The sequence below is a fragment of the Schistocerca serialis genome, chromosome 3 (genome assembly GCF_023864345.2).
Source record: "Schistocerca serialis cubense isolate TAMUIC-IGC-003099 chromosome 3, iqSchSeri2.2, whole genome shotgun sequence".
Classification (NCBI taxonomy): Eukaryota; Metazoa; Arthropoda; class Insecta; order Orthoptera; family Acrididae; genus Schistocerca; species Schistocerca serialis.
In genome coordinates this window covers 120,173,286-120,190,005 of record NC_064640.1, presented here as the reverse complement: position 1 = coordinate 120,190,005, position 16,720 = coordinate 120,173,286, and the positions used below count along the sequence as shown (strand labels likewise).

At 39.3% G+C, this 16,720-nt stretch overlaps 1 protein-coding gene across 9 annotated transcripts in view; it reads right to left on the bottom strand.

The window, feature by feature from the left end:
* Positions 1-16,720, bottom strand: part of LOC126469810 (battenin) — a 249,762-nt gene that overhangs the window by 25,915 nt on the left and 207,127 nt on the right. For all 9 annotated transcript variants that reach the window (XM_050097076.1, XM_050097084.1, XM_050097081.1 and 6 more), the window contains 2 exons: positions 9,513-9,671; positions 5,593-5,736 (listed from right to left, as the gene is read on the bottom strand). In XM_050097076.1, coding sequence (XP_049953033.1) covers positions 5,593-5,736; positions 9,513-9,671 — 303 coding nt within the window. The remainder of the gene's footprint in view (positions 1-5,592; positions 5,737-9,512; positions 9,672-16,720) is intronic.

Sequence of the window (16,720 nt, the reverse complement as noted above, 5' to 3'; positions counted from 1 at the left end):
CTCCCAATGCCATTTCCACTTCTGGAAGCAGTCTTGGTACACATCTTGTTTGACTGCATGAAGCACAGTCTGAGAATTTTGTTTTATCTCATCTATCATTGCAAATCTTTGTTCTTTCAATGGGATTTTCCACTTTGGAAATAAAAAGAAGTCCAAAGTCCACATAGGCCTGGTTTGGAGAGTATGGAGGATGAGGCAGCACAGTGACTTTGATCTTTGTGCAATAGTCATGCACCGACAGCGATGAATGTGCGGGTGCGTTATTGTAATGCAAGAGCCACGAACTGTCTCACCACATTTCAGGCCATTTACTTCTCGTATTTTCTCACAGGCATCCCAAACATGTCCCGATAGTATCATCGATTAACAGTTTGTCCCTGTGACATGAATTCATGATAAGCTAATCCTTCAAAATCAAAGAAAACTATCAGCATGGCTTTGACATTTGACCTGACATGACAAGCTTTGTTTGGTCTTGGAGAACTTTTCTCAATCCATTATGAAGATTGAACCTTGGTCTCAACATCATAACTGTTACAATTCTCTTAAGGAACATCTCATTCTCATTTGCATGATACTAAAGCTCTTCACAGATTGCGAGGCTGAAGTCTTTCTGGTCTTGACTCATGAGCCATGGGACGAATTTGGCAGCAATACGGTGCATTCCAAGCTGCTATATCAGGATTTAATGACATGATCCAACTGAAATGTTACATTCTTCTGCAATCTCTCAGACAGGCAGTCTTTAATTGGCATGCACAATTTTGTTGACGATCCTGACATGAGCATCGTCCGTAGGCATTGAAAGACATCCTGAACGAGGGTCATCTTTCACTTCCATCCAGCCACTTTTAAACCATGTGAACCATTTGTAACACCGGATATGGCTTAAACACTCATCACCACAGGCTTCCTGCATCATTTGAAGTGCCTCTGTAACGGTTTTCTTGAGTTTCAGACAAAATGTAATGCATACGCATTGCCCCTCTAACACTACCATCTCAAAATTGGCAAACTGTGCGACATTATTTCTGCTCAACACTGCACTGAGCAATAACTAACAGACATACAACAATGTAGCTTCCGGCAGTTACACATTAAACACAGGCGTGTGCAGTGATGCCAACCGCATTTTGCTCAAACACACCACTGGCGTGAAATTACAAATGTTGTGGAATTTTTTGAACATATCTCATATAAGTGGTGTCTAAAAGAATAAACATCATTTTGCTCCTGCAGCCATTATGAATGCAGACAGAAACGAATTAATGACATTTAGCTGCTAAAGGGCATTGATTTACATCAATGGGGAAAGTTGAAACTTTGTGCTGGACCAGGATTTGAACCCAGGTCTCCTAGTTGCTAGACAGATGCTTTGACCACTAAGCCATCCAGATGCAGTGGTCTTCACAACTGCACGGACTATCCCGGCATGCCCCCCATTCTCAACTTGCTTCCCATTCTGAACTTACAAGTTTGAGTATGGTCAGCATCTGCACTGAAGGGGACACTGGCTAGCCTTGCCTTAATTATATATGTGATGTCTGATAGTGGGCACTGATTTATTTACATTTCTCTCTCTCTCTCTCTCTCTCTCTCTCTCTCTCTCTCTCTCTCTGTGTGTGTGTGTGTGTGTGTGTGTGTGTGTGTGTGTGTGTACGTAAGCTCTTACTTCCAGAAAGCTCACCATCAAATGAAATAGGGAGTAATGTCGGGAACAAGCCAGTGCTAGTGGGGTGAGTAAAGTATTGGTCTTCCTCAGTTGGTCAGCCAAGATCAGTCAAACAGAATGCCTAATGTATCCCATGAGCCACTAACAAAGAGACTGCACCTTATATGAAAGTCATTGTCTAAATATTGTTTCAAAACTTGGTCAGATTACATACGACAAATAAAAGGTTAAATATTGTGAATCTCAACATGGCTCACTAATTAATTACTTCTGAAATCCATGTTGTGTGCAATTCTAAAAGGCAAGGAATATTAATGCTAGAAAGTTCTCCTTTTGGAACTAGATGCAGTTTATTGCATAAACACATGGTAGATTTTACTTTTTGAATTATTCCACTTTTTTCACAACATTATATGTATGTAATATTTAAGTTACAGCGTTCTAATTCTGGAATTAAGTTCAATTTATCGTACAAACATTTGGTAGATGTTACCATGAAGATACATCTACTTCTTGAATTTTTAGGGAAAAACCAATTTTCATACCTAAATCTTGTAGAAAGAGTTACATTAACTAATCTTTGCTATTAAGCTACAAAGCTAATATGACAGCATTACATTCTTTATATGTAATAATGAAGCTGTACCAAGTCTTAAGACATTGACCGTTTTAAAAGGTACAGATTTAGAACACAGATGTCCAGATGCTTCCAGCTACCATTGGTTCCATTTGGGAAATTCTGGAGTTCAAAATTTAAGAGTTACTGGGCTAAGGATTTTATAGAACATATATAAAGTGCAGAAATACTTATATAAAAATTGAGATCACTGTTAGTCTTCAACTAACAATCATATAAATAATTTTGTTAACCAAAATGGGTGCTGATTGGGCATTGTTGCAAACACTAGAAGCAGTTTTGGAGCAAGCTTCCCCTTTGCCATTTGCACCAAGAATGTATAAGTAATGAGGTGTCTGCACCTGGGAGGTTATCCGATCATTGTCGGTCATATGGGAATGTGCTATGCTTCGTTGTGAATCTGTTCATGTCCGCTTATGCCTTGGATGGTGTTCATAATGGCTGACATTATTGTGTTTCAGATGAATGATATATCATGTGTAACTGGTGAAACTTTGTAAAAGTGAGCTTGCTTTGATTATGAGTTTATATTGAAAACCTGTGTTTCGCTCTCCATGTTCTGTTTTGTGTGGCGGCTGCTATGTTATAGAAAACCACATGGCAAGTGTCCGAGATAATTCTCCACTTTTAAGGAGAGCAACTAACTTTTTGGAAATGGAAACAAACAGCAGAAATCATCTCTGAACTGTTTCAAGAGCTGAGAATGATGGGACAAGCTGTAAAGGTTTTCATACTTATTCTCAGGTGTGTGAACATCGATGTGGCTGTCTGCACAAATAGTTTTAAGGCCCTTGTGAAAGGGCGTGGTATCTAAAAATCACAGAAGACTACCAAACATTTCAACTTACAAAATTAGAGTACAGGCAACATAATTATTATCCACCATCCCACACACTGCCAGAAAGTTTTAAAGTCATAACGTGGCAACAATTCAAAATAAAGGTGCAGCTTTTAGCAATAACATGATGAAATAGGGAAACAATAAGGTGGTCAACAACACAGAAATAAGATAATGCAAGACCAAATTTAAAACATTCTTTGTACTGAAGTCTAAGGAGTATGAACGCAACAGAAATAAATGTTATTAGTCAAAGTAATTACAAGGCACCAGCCAGCATAGATGTGGAGTGCAGGTGATTTTTAACAATCATTTCATGATATGTTTGTTCTACCCAAATACACAATTATTACTTGGTCCGGAGACAGGCATAGTTGAGGCTGCCTTTCACCTTCATAATGTACGACAGGTGTGGTAAGTACTTACTGGAGACAACATCCAAAAAACATCATGAAAAGATCTGATGACAGGGCTGAACAAATGCTAGATAAGAGAGAGAACAAAATCTATGACAATGATGATGATGATGATAATTATGACAATGATGATGATCCTCCTAATGACTAATAAACAATAATTTAACATCTGACTATATGGCAAAATTTGGTATTTAATCTTCTTTACACAATTTCAAAGTTTCTTGAAAACTGTTATCCTTCAACTTGCTTCAACTTTTATGATAATGGAACATGATTTACATTAGGTTTCTTCAGAGGGTCCACAGAGCTAATCATGTCCTTCTATATGGAGAATACCAGTTTGGAACGGTGGGAGGCAGGCCAGACTGCAAAGCTTTTCATACAAATGCCAAACTGACTACATTTTCAAATCAAATTCTGATTTTGCAACAACTACACTGAAAACATAGACCACAAAATCAGCTCTCCTTTATTTTAAGGATTAGGGTGTAGGTGTACATCTGGAAAACCATTTCTCACATACACTGATGGGCCAAAACATTATGGTCACCACCCACTGTGATGTTGAATGCCTCCTGGTGGTGTTGCGGGAAGGTGACACAGTGAGGAAAGAATGTAAGCAGAAAAGAGACAAGTGAGCAGTCAGCATAGCAAAGAAACGGGCTGCAAATGCAGAAATCCACTGATATGAGTGCTTTTAACACATTGTTGTGGTGCTGCGGCTGGAAACAAGAATCTCTGAAATGGTGAAACTGGTCAGCTGTTTGCATACTACTGTCTTCAGCACCTATGGGAAGTGGTTAAAGGAAGGTGGAATAACATGTAGGCCATGTGGTACTGGACATCCATGCCTCATCACAAAATGTAGATGTCAGAGGATCACCCACTGTGTAATCCAGGATAGGCAGTGATCTGTGGCAGATCTGACTACTACAAAGCCGGTGCAGCCACAAGTGTTTTGGAGCACACTGTTCAGAGGCCACTGTTGAACATGGAGCTCTGCATTACATGACCCCTATGTGTTCCTGCATTGGCCCAACGATATCGCCAGTTATGATTGCAGTGGGCATGGGATCACTGTGTTTTCACCATGGATCAATGGAAACATGTTGGCTGTTGAATGAACCACATTTCTTTTTACAACAGGTCAATGGTCGGGTCCTTATATACCATCATCCAGGTGAATGGCTGCTTGAAACGTGCTCCGCACCACAGATGCAGGCCGGCAAGAGCAGAATTATGCTATGAGGTACACTGAGTAGGGCTTCTATGGGACTATGGTAATAATCAAAAACACCATGACAGCAGTGAAATATGTGAAGATTATTACAGACCACCTGCATCCCTTCACTGTTGAAGTCTTCTCTGATGGTGATGACATATTCCAGCAGGATAACTCTCCACGCACAAGACCAGAATCATGCTGCAGTGGTTTGAGGAGCACTATAGTGAACTCACATTGATGTCTTAGCCATCAAATGCTCCTGATCTGTACCCACTGGAACACACATCAAGTGCCAACTGCGTGCCCACAAACCAAAGCCCAGTAATTCAGTGACCTGTGAGTACACATCTGGTGTCACACACTTCTGGAAACCTATCAACGACTTGTAGAGTCCATGCCAAGCAGAATCGCTGCTGCATTGTGTTTGAAATGTGGACCAACATGCTATTAAACAAGTGGTTATAATGTTTTGGCTCATCTGTGTATAATAGTAGATGTGGCATGAAGTAACTGAAGATAGAAATACTTGTAGAATAATTTGTTTAGTGGCCATCTAACCTGTGGTTTTCATTCTATGCTAACTTACTAGATTAATGCTGGAAACTGAACATGACATATTCCAGGGAAGCAATGAAAAAATTAGAAGAATAGAATGACATGAGCAGGCTGTAAATGTATCAGTGCTACCCGAGGACATTAGAACTTTATGTACTTGTCAATCAAATATTTATTCACTATGACTTATATCCACAACAGATAACAAATCTCCATAGAAGTAATGTAATGCTAAAATATACTCACGACAATGCCATTACTGCTGGTACTGCTAACATAATCAACAACGAATCATTTGGGCTGATGCCAAGCGCTGTGAGACCTGCATATGAACCAGCTCCCAGTACACCAGCTGCTCCAGTCCCTGAGGACCATGCAGTAATCGGGTTCCTAGTAAAATAAGGAAAACATACACGGAATATTATATTAAGCTTTAATTCACACACAAAAATTTTTGAACTTCGAATTATTCTTGTTCCTTGTATGTATCATTCATAATATTAAACTGATATAAAATAGGCATACAGCCACAGATTATTGAACACTAGACACAATGAACCACCTGAGAAGCATGTTTCTCCTTACAGCTAAAGGAATTTTGTATGTGCATCTAAGGTTTATACCAGCATCATATATAAGTACCTTTTCCATACTCAGTTACATTTTTCAGGGATTATTACAATTTCATGTAGCACACAGTTTACAGAATATCATATTATGAGAGCTTTGCTGGTTTTCAGGAGTTTATATGCTCTTATATTATTCTGCAGATGTTTCAGCATTTTATTATGAATACTTTAACATTCTCATCTGCCAAAAGCATGTCTGATTGTTTGAATGAATGTTCAATAGTATAAGAGCATATAAATTCCTAGAAACCAAATTGCTGAAACCCAGCAAAATTTTCGGAATACAAGATTCTATAAGTTGTGTGCTACATGAAATCACGATAATCTCTGGGACAAATAAGTGTGAGCAGAAAATGTATGTTGGTTAACTCAACTGAACGTATAGTTTTACTAATTAAAAATATATATTGAGGAAATGGAAACACAGGAAATAGGAAAGCACATGTATAATGAACTAAGGCTTGAACCCGAACACTTAATTTTCCTACGACGCCTATCTCACAGGTTCAGTTTTAATCTGCCGTGAAGTTTTATAATGGCATAAACTCTGGTGCAGAGTGAAAAATTCAGCCTAGTAACAAGCTTTAGAAAATGATTCTGCCATTCCCCTTTATACTCTTTCTGTCAAGACTGTTAATATAAAAAGATCTGCAAGAAATATTCTGGAGAGTTTGGACTGGATGGAGGTATTGGCATGTTCAAAGTATGAGATGACCCATCAGCTGTGAATGGATGGCTCAGATGGTAAGGGCTCTGCTATCCCACACTCACTACATGTGAGTCCCTCTTATCACTGGGTCCAAGTGACCTGGTTTTTCTTTTCGACCTTCCTCAACCTACTTCCGGAAGGAAGGGGGTAATTTTGTTTTTGGGGGTGGCACACCTGTCCAATAACAAAACGCAAATGCTCTTAAGCTGTTTGTAAGTCATAAACATAGATATTGTTCCAAAAATTAGGATTATGTTTATACGTGTCTATCAGCAGTTCTAAACATTTCATCTTCTCGAGGTAATTACTGGCAAATGATTGTCTCACAATTTATTAGTTTTGTCGATTGAATTCTCCTTTGGCACAGTAGGTAACAGAATTTTTCAAAAATGTAATAACATGCCCAACAATGAAAATGTTTCAGGCTCAGGAATAGTTAATTCTTATGAATTTCCATTTGATGAATTAAAAAACCACCATGAAAATGACAGATTAGCTCTTGCTTTGGGGATGAAGTGACATGTCATTTCTATAGTCAACATTTTCAGTTTGCGGGTAATTTGTTTTTGGAGGTGGCACACCTGTCCAATAACAAAACACAAATGCTCTTAAGCTGTTTGTAAATCATAAACATAGATACTGTTGCTGTGACTGTGAGTTTCATATAGTTTCTGCTGTAATTGCAGCAGAATTTCTGGCTTGAAAATGTTTTTTAAAGTAAAATTCTTAAAAATGCCATGAAAATGTGTAAATAAGGTGAATAATTTTTGTTACATTTATGGTGAAATAACATTTCCCTCACAGAAATGCAATCTGTTGCCTCTCATGAAGACTGCCTATCAGCATTATTTTGATATGAAAGTAGGGGACCAGGATAAGCCTTGGGCTCCACATATATGTTGCAACGCATGTTCCGTTACATGGTGAGAATGGCTCAAAAATAAGAAATGATCTTTGGCTTTTGCTGTGCCTATGGTCTGGCTGGAGCCTACAGACCATACAGATGACTGCTATTTCTGCTGGACTCCACCTACAAAAAAGGAAAGAAGAACAGTTCAGAACCTAAATCTTCAATTCGCTACTCGACCCATTCCGCATTCAGATAATCTACCAGTCCCTACTCCACCTGAAAATTGTGTGCTTAAAGTAGAAAATGAAGACAGTGTGGAAGAAGAAGAAGAAGAACCAAACAAGCCTTCCTCATTCTGTGATCCTGATTTTGAAGGAAAAGATGATAAATCACACAGACTGAGTCAAGCAGAATTGAGTGATCTCATTAGGGACCTTGACCAGTCAAAGGAGAAGGCAGAAATTCTTGGGTCTCAGCTACAGCACTGGAATCATCTTAAAAGTGTTGTCACAGACTCACAGTACAGAAAAAGTCATGTGGAACTGCTTCCCCTTTTTCGAGAAGAAAAACAATCTTGTTGTTTGCTGTGACATTAATGGCTTGATGAAGTGTTTGAATTTGAACCATGATCCAACTGAATGGAGGCTATTCATAGAAGCCTCCAAGTTTAGTTTGAAAGCTGTATTACTTCACAATGGCAACTGTCTTCCTTCTATTCCTGTTGGTCATACAGTTCACATGAAGGAGACATATGCAAATATGACAGCCCTCTTGGACTCAATCAAATATCATGAACACAAATGAAAAATGTGAGGTTATCTAAAACTCATTGCCATACTCTTAGGAACGCAACTGGGGTACACAAAACATTGTTGCTTCTTATGTATGTGGGACAGTAGAGATAGGAAATAACATTATATTGAAGCAGACTGGCCTGCAAGAAATCTTAACCCTAGTGAGAAAAATGTCGCTGTCGAGCCTCTCATTGACACATAAGATGATGATCTTCCACCCCTGCAGATCAAGCTGGGTTTGATGAAAAATTGTGTCAAAGGCATGAATCAACAAGGATGGGCCTTTAAGTACATAAGAGAGAAATTTCCAAAATTAAGCGAGACAAAAGTTAAGGAAGGTTTTTGTATTGCGCCAAAAATTCGAGAACTTGTAAAGGATCCTGCATTTGACCAGGTTGTGGAGGGAAAGAAAAGGAAGCTTGGGAAGCCTTCAAGGGAGGTATTTGTCGATTTTTAGTCAACAAAAGAGATGACAGCTACACTCAGCTGATGACAGTGCGACTGCAAAACTACCATAACCATGGATGCAACATGTCCCTTAAAATCCATTTTCTCCACTCCAACCTAGACTTTTTCCCTTCTAGTTGCGGAGCTGTCAGTGAGGAACATGAAGAAAGATTCCATCAGGACATTTCTGTTATGGAACAAAGATATCAAGGCCATTGGAATGAAGCAATGCTTGTGGATTATTGTTGGTATTTGTGTACGGATGCTCCAGAGGTTATCAGTAATCCATGTTCCTGCAAACTGCAAGTAGTCTTTGTTTGTAGTCAAGACTTATCAATCAGACCATCTTAACCACAGTCACAAAGTGGCTGATTTTTGCATGTGATAGATGGCTACAGAACATTATGAGACTTTTCTCATTTACCACTGGAACCCTAATACACACTCATAGCACAAAATAATCTTTTCCTCTTTATTTTCTGCCAAACACTATTTGGCTGATTTTAGCTTATACTGAATTGCCAACACATTTACGTTCTTTCAGCTGCTTTTATTTTCTCTTCTATGGTTTGCTAGCCACTGTTACATGGTTGTCACATGCCATAATTGATATGTAGATACTTACATTCAATTTCACTTCACTTGCAAAATCCAAAAGTCATGTTGCATTCTTAATCTTGATAGCATATAAATATAAAAAGATGCCGAAAGATAAAAGACAAAATAAATTTAGTTACCAGTTAAATGAAGACGTATAGCCAAGTAATGTAAGTTCACCAAGGCCCGATCCAAACGAGGTAGCGATTACACCAAGAAAAGTGGCCCACTTCACACCAGAAAGAGCTACTAGCAAGAATGATGCAATAGACAATACTACTGTCAAACTCATTCGTATGCTGCAAAAAATAAAGCAGAGTATATAATCACATATAAATCTTAAATAAGACTTTAAGAATATTATTTTTTCTAAGAAAATCAAGCAACAATAACTAACACAGTATGTGCAGTGTTCTATGCCTAATGTGTACAGCCCTATGCACAATGAGAGATGCAACTATGCACTAATAGCTGCTGTAGAATCTTGCAACATATTCTGAGCACAAACATAATGAGGTATCTCACACAGATTGCCAACCAGAATGCATTATAAAACCCAACACACGTTTTTTTTCTAATGACATCTTGAATGCTGTTTCTTGACTTCCAAAAACTATCTGACTCAGTACCACATCAACACTCATTTATGAAAGTACAGTCAAATGATGTATCAAACAACATTTGTGGCTGGATTGATAATTTTTTTGGTAGGGGGGATACAGTATGTTATCTGGGATGGAGAGTCATCGACAAATGTAGTAGGTTCGGGCATGACCTTGGGAACTTTGTTTGGACCCTTCCTGTTCATATTTTACACTCCTGGAAATTGAAATAAGAACACCGTGAATTCATTGTCCCAGGAAGGGGAAACTTTATTGACACATTCCTGGGGTCAGATACATCACATGATCACACTGACAGAACCACAGGCACATAGACACAGGCAACAGAGCATGCACAATGTCGGCACTAGTACAGTGTATATCCACCTTTCGCAGCAATGCAGGCTGCTATTCTCCCATGGAGACGATCGTAGAGATGCTGGATGTAGTCCTGTGGAACGGCTTGCCATGCCATTTCCACCTGGCGCCTCAGTTGGACCAGCGTTCGTGCTGGACGTGCAGATCGCGTGAGACGACGCTTCATCCAGTCCCAAACATGCTCAATGGGGGACAGATCCGGAGATCTTGCTGGCCAGGGTAGTTGACTTACACCTTCTAGAGCACGTTGGGTGGCACGGGATACATGCGGACGTGCATTGTCCTGTTGGAACAGCAAGTTCCCTTGCCGGTCTAGGAATAGTAGAACGATGGGTTCGATGACGGTTTGGATGTACCGTGCACTATTCAGTGTCCCCTCGACGATCACCAGTGGTGTACGGCCAGTGTAGGAGATCGCTCCCCACACCATGATGCCGGGTGTTGGCCCTGTGTGCCTCGGTCGTATGCAGTCCTGATTGTGGCGCTCACCTGCACGGCGCCAAACACGCATACGACCATCATTGGCACCAAGGCAGAAGCGACTCTCATCGCTGAAGACGACACGTCTCCATTCGTCCCTCCATTCACGCCTGTCGCGACACCACTGGAGGCGGGCTGCACGATGTTGGGGCGTGAGTGGAAGACGGCCTAATGGTGTGCGGGACCGTAGCCCAGCTTCATGGAGACGGTTGCGAATGGTCCTCGCCGATACCCCAGGAGCAACAGTGTCCCTAATTTGCTGGGAAGTGGCGGTGCGGTCCCCTACGGCACTGCGTAGGATCCTACGGTCTTGGCGTGCATCCGTGCGTCGCTGCGGTCCGGTCCCAGGTCGACGGGCACGTGCACCTTCCGCCGACCACTGGCGACAACATCGATGTACTGTGGAGACCTCACGCCCCACGTGTTGAGCAATTCGGCGGTACGTCCACCCGGCCTCCCGCATGCCCACTATACGCCCTCGCTCAAAGTCCGTCAACTGCACATACGGTTCACGTCCACGCTGTCGCGGCATGCTACCAGTGTTAAAGACTGCGATGGAGCTCCGTATGCCACGGCAAACTGGCTGACACTGACGGCGGCGGTGCACAAATGCTGCGCAGCTAGCGCCATTCGACGGCCAACACCGCGGTTCCTGGTGTGTCCGCTGTGCCGTGCGTGTGATCATTGCTTGTACAGCCCTCTCGCAGTGTCCGGAGCAAGTATGGTGGGTCTGACACACCGGTGTCAATGTGTTCTTTTTTCCATTTCCGGGAGTGTATATTAATGTCCTCATAATCAATATTAATTATAACCTCAGACATTTTGCAGATGATTCAGCTGACTACAGACTTGAACCCAGGACATTTGCCTTTCACGAGCAAGTGCTCTACTGACTGAAATACCCAAGCATGACTTACGACCAATCCTCACAGGTTTACTCACACCAGTACTTCATCTTCAACCTTCCAAACTTCACAGAAGTTCTCCTGTGAAACTTGCAAGACTAGCATTCCTGGAAGAAAGAATATTGTGGAAACATAGCTTAGCCACAACATGGGGAATGTTTCTGGAAGAAATTTTTCACACTGCACTGGAGTGTGCACTGTTATGAAACTTCCTGACAGATTAAAACTGTACGAAACTTCTGTGAAGTTTGGAAGGTCTGAGTGAGGTACTGTTGGAAGTAAATCTGTGAGCAAAGATCGTGAGTTGTGCTTGGGTAGTTCAATCAGTAGAGCACTTGCCCACAAAAGGCAAAGGTCCTGAGTTCCAGGTCTGACACACAGTTTTAATCTCCCAGGAAGTTTTATATTAGTGCACACTCCCTGGAAACCTGGCTATAACAATTTGTGGGGATAAGACATGAAATGATCACATAGGTCCCAGTTACAAGTACAGTAACTGATAGACTTAAGGCAATCATTCAATGAAGAGGGTTGCTTAAAACACTCATGTCACACATCCTAGAATATGGGAAAATTGTGTTGGGACCTATAACAAATAGGGTTCACTGGGGATATTGAATGTACACAAAGAATGGTAGCACCAATCATCACACATTTGTTTGCCCACATGAGGGTGCCACAGAAATGCTGGGAAACCTGAACTGGTAAGCACTTGAAGACAGATGCCAGCTACCCACATCCCCCATCATGAAGACAGTCATAACAAGTTGAATTTTGGGGAGAATACATCTCATTTCATTTTGAGAAACAAAGAAAAGTAGTAGAAGCACTGGTAAGATCACATGGTTCAGCTGTACCAATCCTGGGTTATATCGGGTAACAAGGGACGAAGAGACTGGCTCTTTGTGGTTGGTTAGAGGTGCAATTGAGTGCTAGAAACACAGGATGAGATGGCCCAGGTGAACTGTTTTTGACATAAGTTTGGAGGGTAGTATTTATTTTTTATGCCCTTGGCAAGGTCTATAGAATACCAGAAAAAGGGATTGACCATTACTGGAAATATTCTGCATGCAGGCAGTTAGACTGTGACAGTGATACTGTTTGGCGTGGAATGGATGACAGTATCAAAGTCGAGATATTGTTGGTGGTCTGTGGTTTTAACATGGATGGAGGTTTCTATGTGTTAACCATAGAACACGAACAGGGATCATGATCAAAACTGTTTATACCCCATGTACAGGAATCTTTTCTAGCCCCCAAAAATAACAAGCATTTTGTTTGGTTTAAATGCACTGATAATACCTTCACCATAAATAAATAAACAATATAGAGTTACAGTCTGATACTCTGTCCTCATTCTCCCACAATGTTAACACCTTGTCTTCTATCCATTTCAATTGCCAATTTCTAGTCTTAAAAACAAATAAATCAGTCTCTTAACATCTTTCACGTATTTCCACTCATTAGTATCTTATGACACAATATTCACGAAGCACTGATCACTGAACAAGAAAATTGTTTTGGAAAAATAAGCACCTCTTCAAGGAGTTGGTCATATATTGGTGTTGGTCATATATTGCAATCTAATAAGTGTAGTACAACCCACAACTACAACACTAGATGAAAAGATAACATTATTTTCTCAAATTTCAAATTTAAAGAAATACTGTTTATTTTGAGCTACTCTACCTATTCTATACATAAATTCATAATGAAAAAACATTAGTGTGTTGTAATGTAACATAAACTTATATTTATTTATATTTTCAAATTTAGTATATTCCATAGTAGCACATGTTGTATGAAAGAATAGCACGTTTATTTTTTTTTAGTTAATTTAATTGTGTTTCATTAATAGTGTGAGAAGTATTAATGACTAATCTGTTCATTTTTGTTATCAATTTTCAGCCATTGTGGTGTCTAGTAATCTGTAAGTGGCTGGTTTTGCAAATGATGTTATGGACATGGACTCAACAAACTGACCAATATAAGCAACAATACTGTTTATTTGATGCCATGGTGTGTATGGACTCTCAACTACCAGCAGTGCCTCATAGTACTGATTTTATGGTAGCTAGTCAATAAGTTAGTTAGTTAGTTAGTTATACATTCCATACATTACTTAAACAATAATTTTATTGAAATGATGTAGAAAAAATACACATGATCAGTGTTAACATATATGAACACATTATTTTTTAGTGCTACTCATGCAACTACACTTAAGAACTAGGTCTTTTTCCAGGCTACCAGCTTTTAAATAGAAATTCTTATATGGAATAGATGGAGTTGTCCAGGAGAAATGACTTTACGTTAGATTTAAAACTTGCTTTGCTACCTGTCAGACATTTTATGGTATTGCACAAATGATCCAAGGTTTTTATTGCTGCATATTAAACTACTCTCTGAGCCACTGACCGCTTTAACAATGGGTAATGAAGGTCATTTTACCTCTAGTGTTGCAGGTATGGACATCACAGGTCATTTACAGATGTGAGGAATAGGAGTGGGCTCAAAGTTGAATTCTGTGGGATTCCCTTTCAAATTGCTCCCCAAGTCACTAAACTTGTCTACTGTTCCATCATAGTTTGGATTATTCAGCACAACTTTCTGCATTCTGTTTGTTAAGTACGATTCAAACCAGTTGTGTGTAAGGCCACTGATTCCATAAAACATGAATGTATGATCTACACAATCATATTCTTTGGAAAGATCACAAAAAAATAACAACTGGTAATATTTTAATATTTAAGCCTTATAATATTTTGTAAGGGAATGTATAAATAGTATTCTCAGTCAGCCAACCCATCTGGAATTCAAACTGTGACATGCTAAGTATATTGTTTCTACTTAAATGTGTGAATACTCTTCAGTACATTACTTTTTTGAATATTCTAGAAAAATATGTCAGTAAGGAAATTGGATGATAATTATTTAAGTCTTTTTTGTCACCTTTCTTTTGAAGAAGTTTAACAACTGGATACTTTAAACTGTCTCACACCAGTGATGCATTACATATATTGAAACTCCATCAACACCATATGAGACACATTTTTTTATTTTTATTTATTTTGAATTTTTATAATTCTACTAATTTCAGTGAAGAATGTTGGTGCTACTTCAAGTTGGTTATAGTTTTCTGGAATGATGAATCACATTTTTAATATAGTCTCTTTCTTCTTCAACTGAATCATTTAATCCTATTTTTGCTGATACATTTAGAAAGTGATTCCTAAAAGCATTCACATATTGTGAATTATCAGTCAAAATACTATCATTTAGTTTCACTGTTAAGGTATCTTGTACAATAACTGGCTGTCCTACCTCCTGTTTGACAATATTCCATGTGGTTTTTATCTTATAATCTACATTATTAATTTCTGTCAGGGCATACATACTTCTTGACATTTTAATGACCTTCCTTAAAATACTACAGTATTTTTGTAGTATGCAAGTAATTTCAGATCTCATCTTATTCTAGCCTTAATATAAATTTTCCTCCTTCTCTTACATGACACTTTAATTCCATTAGTTACCTAAAACTTACTTTTTCTAGTGGATTTTCTGGATAACTTTTTCAGAAAGCAACTTTCATATATTGACATAAATTTATTATGGAATAAACTGAATATGACATTGCTATTTCTTTCCATGCAGGGTATTCGGAAACTCCTGTTTCAAAATTCTGGTCCTTGTGGAGGGGAGTAACTACATAATATTTTGAAAATGAACCTATTTCCGGAAATGTATCATTTCCATTCTACAATGGTTTCAATTCAGATGTTTAACGCATACATGTCTGCTTGAGGAATTGAATTAGGAATGATGCAGTACAATTATTAGATAACAATTCAAAAGGAAACATAACAAAACATCCATTTAACACTTAAACTCATTTTTTTGTGTTAACACTTACACATGTTTACATTATTCCAAAATAAAAAGCATACTGTACAGACAAAACAGTATTGATGCATTACAATAGCAGCTTGATGTGGCAACCACCAACACCATTACAAACACTGCACCTATGAAGCATTTTCTGGTACACACTCTCCATCCCACCTGTGGTCTCTTCAATTTCTGGTGCAGCAGCTTCCTCCGTCTCTACAGGAATCTCATAAATTAAACTTTGCATACACAAGGGGCAGTCCACATAGCACACATCATCCTGTCTGCCCTACTGAAAACAAGGACAAGCAACTCTGAGACTTTTCTCTTTCCGTCAGCAGAAGTGGACACGTTGTACATCTGAATTGAAACTGTTGTAGAACAGAAACGGTGGATTTCTGGACATAGGTTCCTATTCAAAATATTATGTACTCACTCCCCTCTACAAGTCCTAGAGGTTTGTAATTGGAATTTCCAAACATCCTTTATATTCCTCATACATCTACATCTACATGACTACTCTGCAATTCACATTTAAGTGCTTGGCAGAGGGCTCATCGAACCACAATCATACTATCTCCCTACCATTCCACTCCCGAACAGCGCGCAGGAAAAACGAACACCTAAACCTTTCTGTTCGAGCTCTGATTTCTCTTATTTTATTTTGATGATCATTCCTACCTATGTAGGTTGGGCTCAACAAAATATTTTCGCATTCGGAAGAGAAAGTTGGTGACTGAAATTTCGTAAATAGATCTCGCCGCGATGAAAAACGTCTTTGCTTTAATGACTTCCATCCCAACTCGCGTATCATATCTGCCACACTCTCTCCCCTATTACGTGATAATACAAAACTAGCTGCCCTTTTTTGCACCATTTCGATGTCTCCGTCAATCCCACCTGGTAAGGATCCCACACCGTGCAGCAATATTCTAACAGAGGACGAACGAGTGTAGTGTAAGCTGTCTCTTTAGTGGACTTGTTGCATCTTCTAAGTGTCCTGCCAATGAAACGCAACCTTTGGCTTGCCTTCCCCACAATATTACCTATGTGGTCTTTCCAACTGAAGTTGTTCGTAATTTTAACACCCAG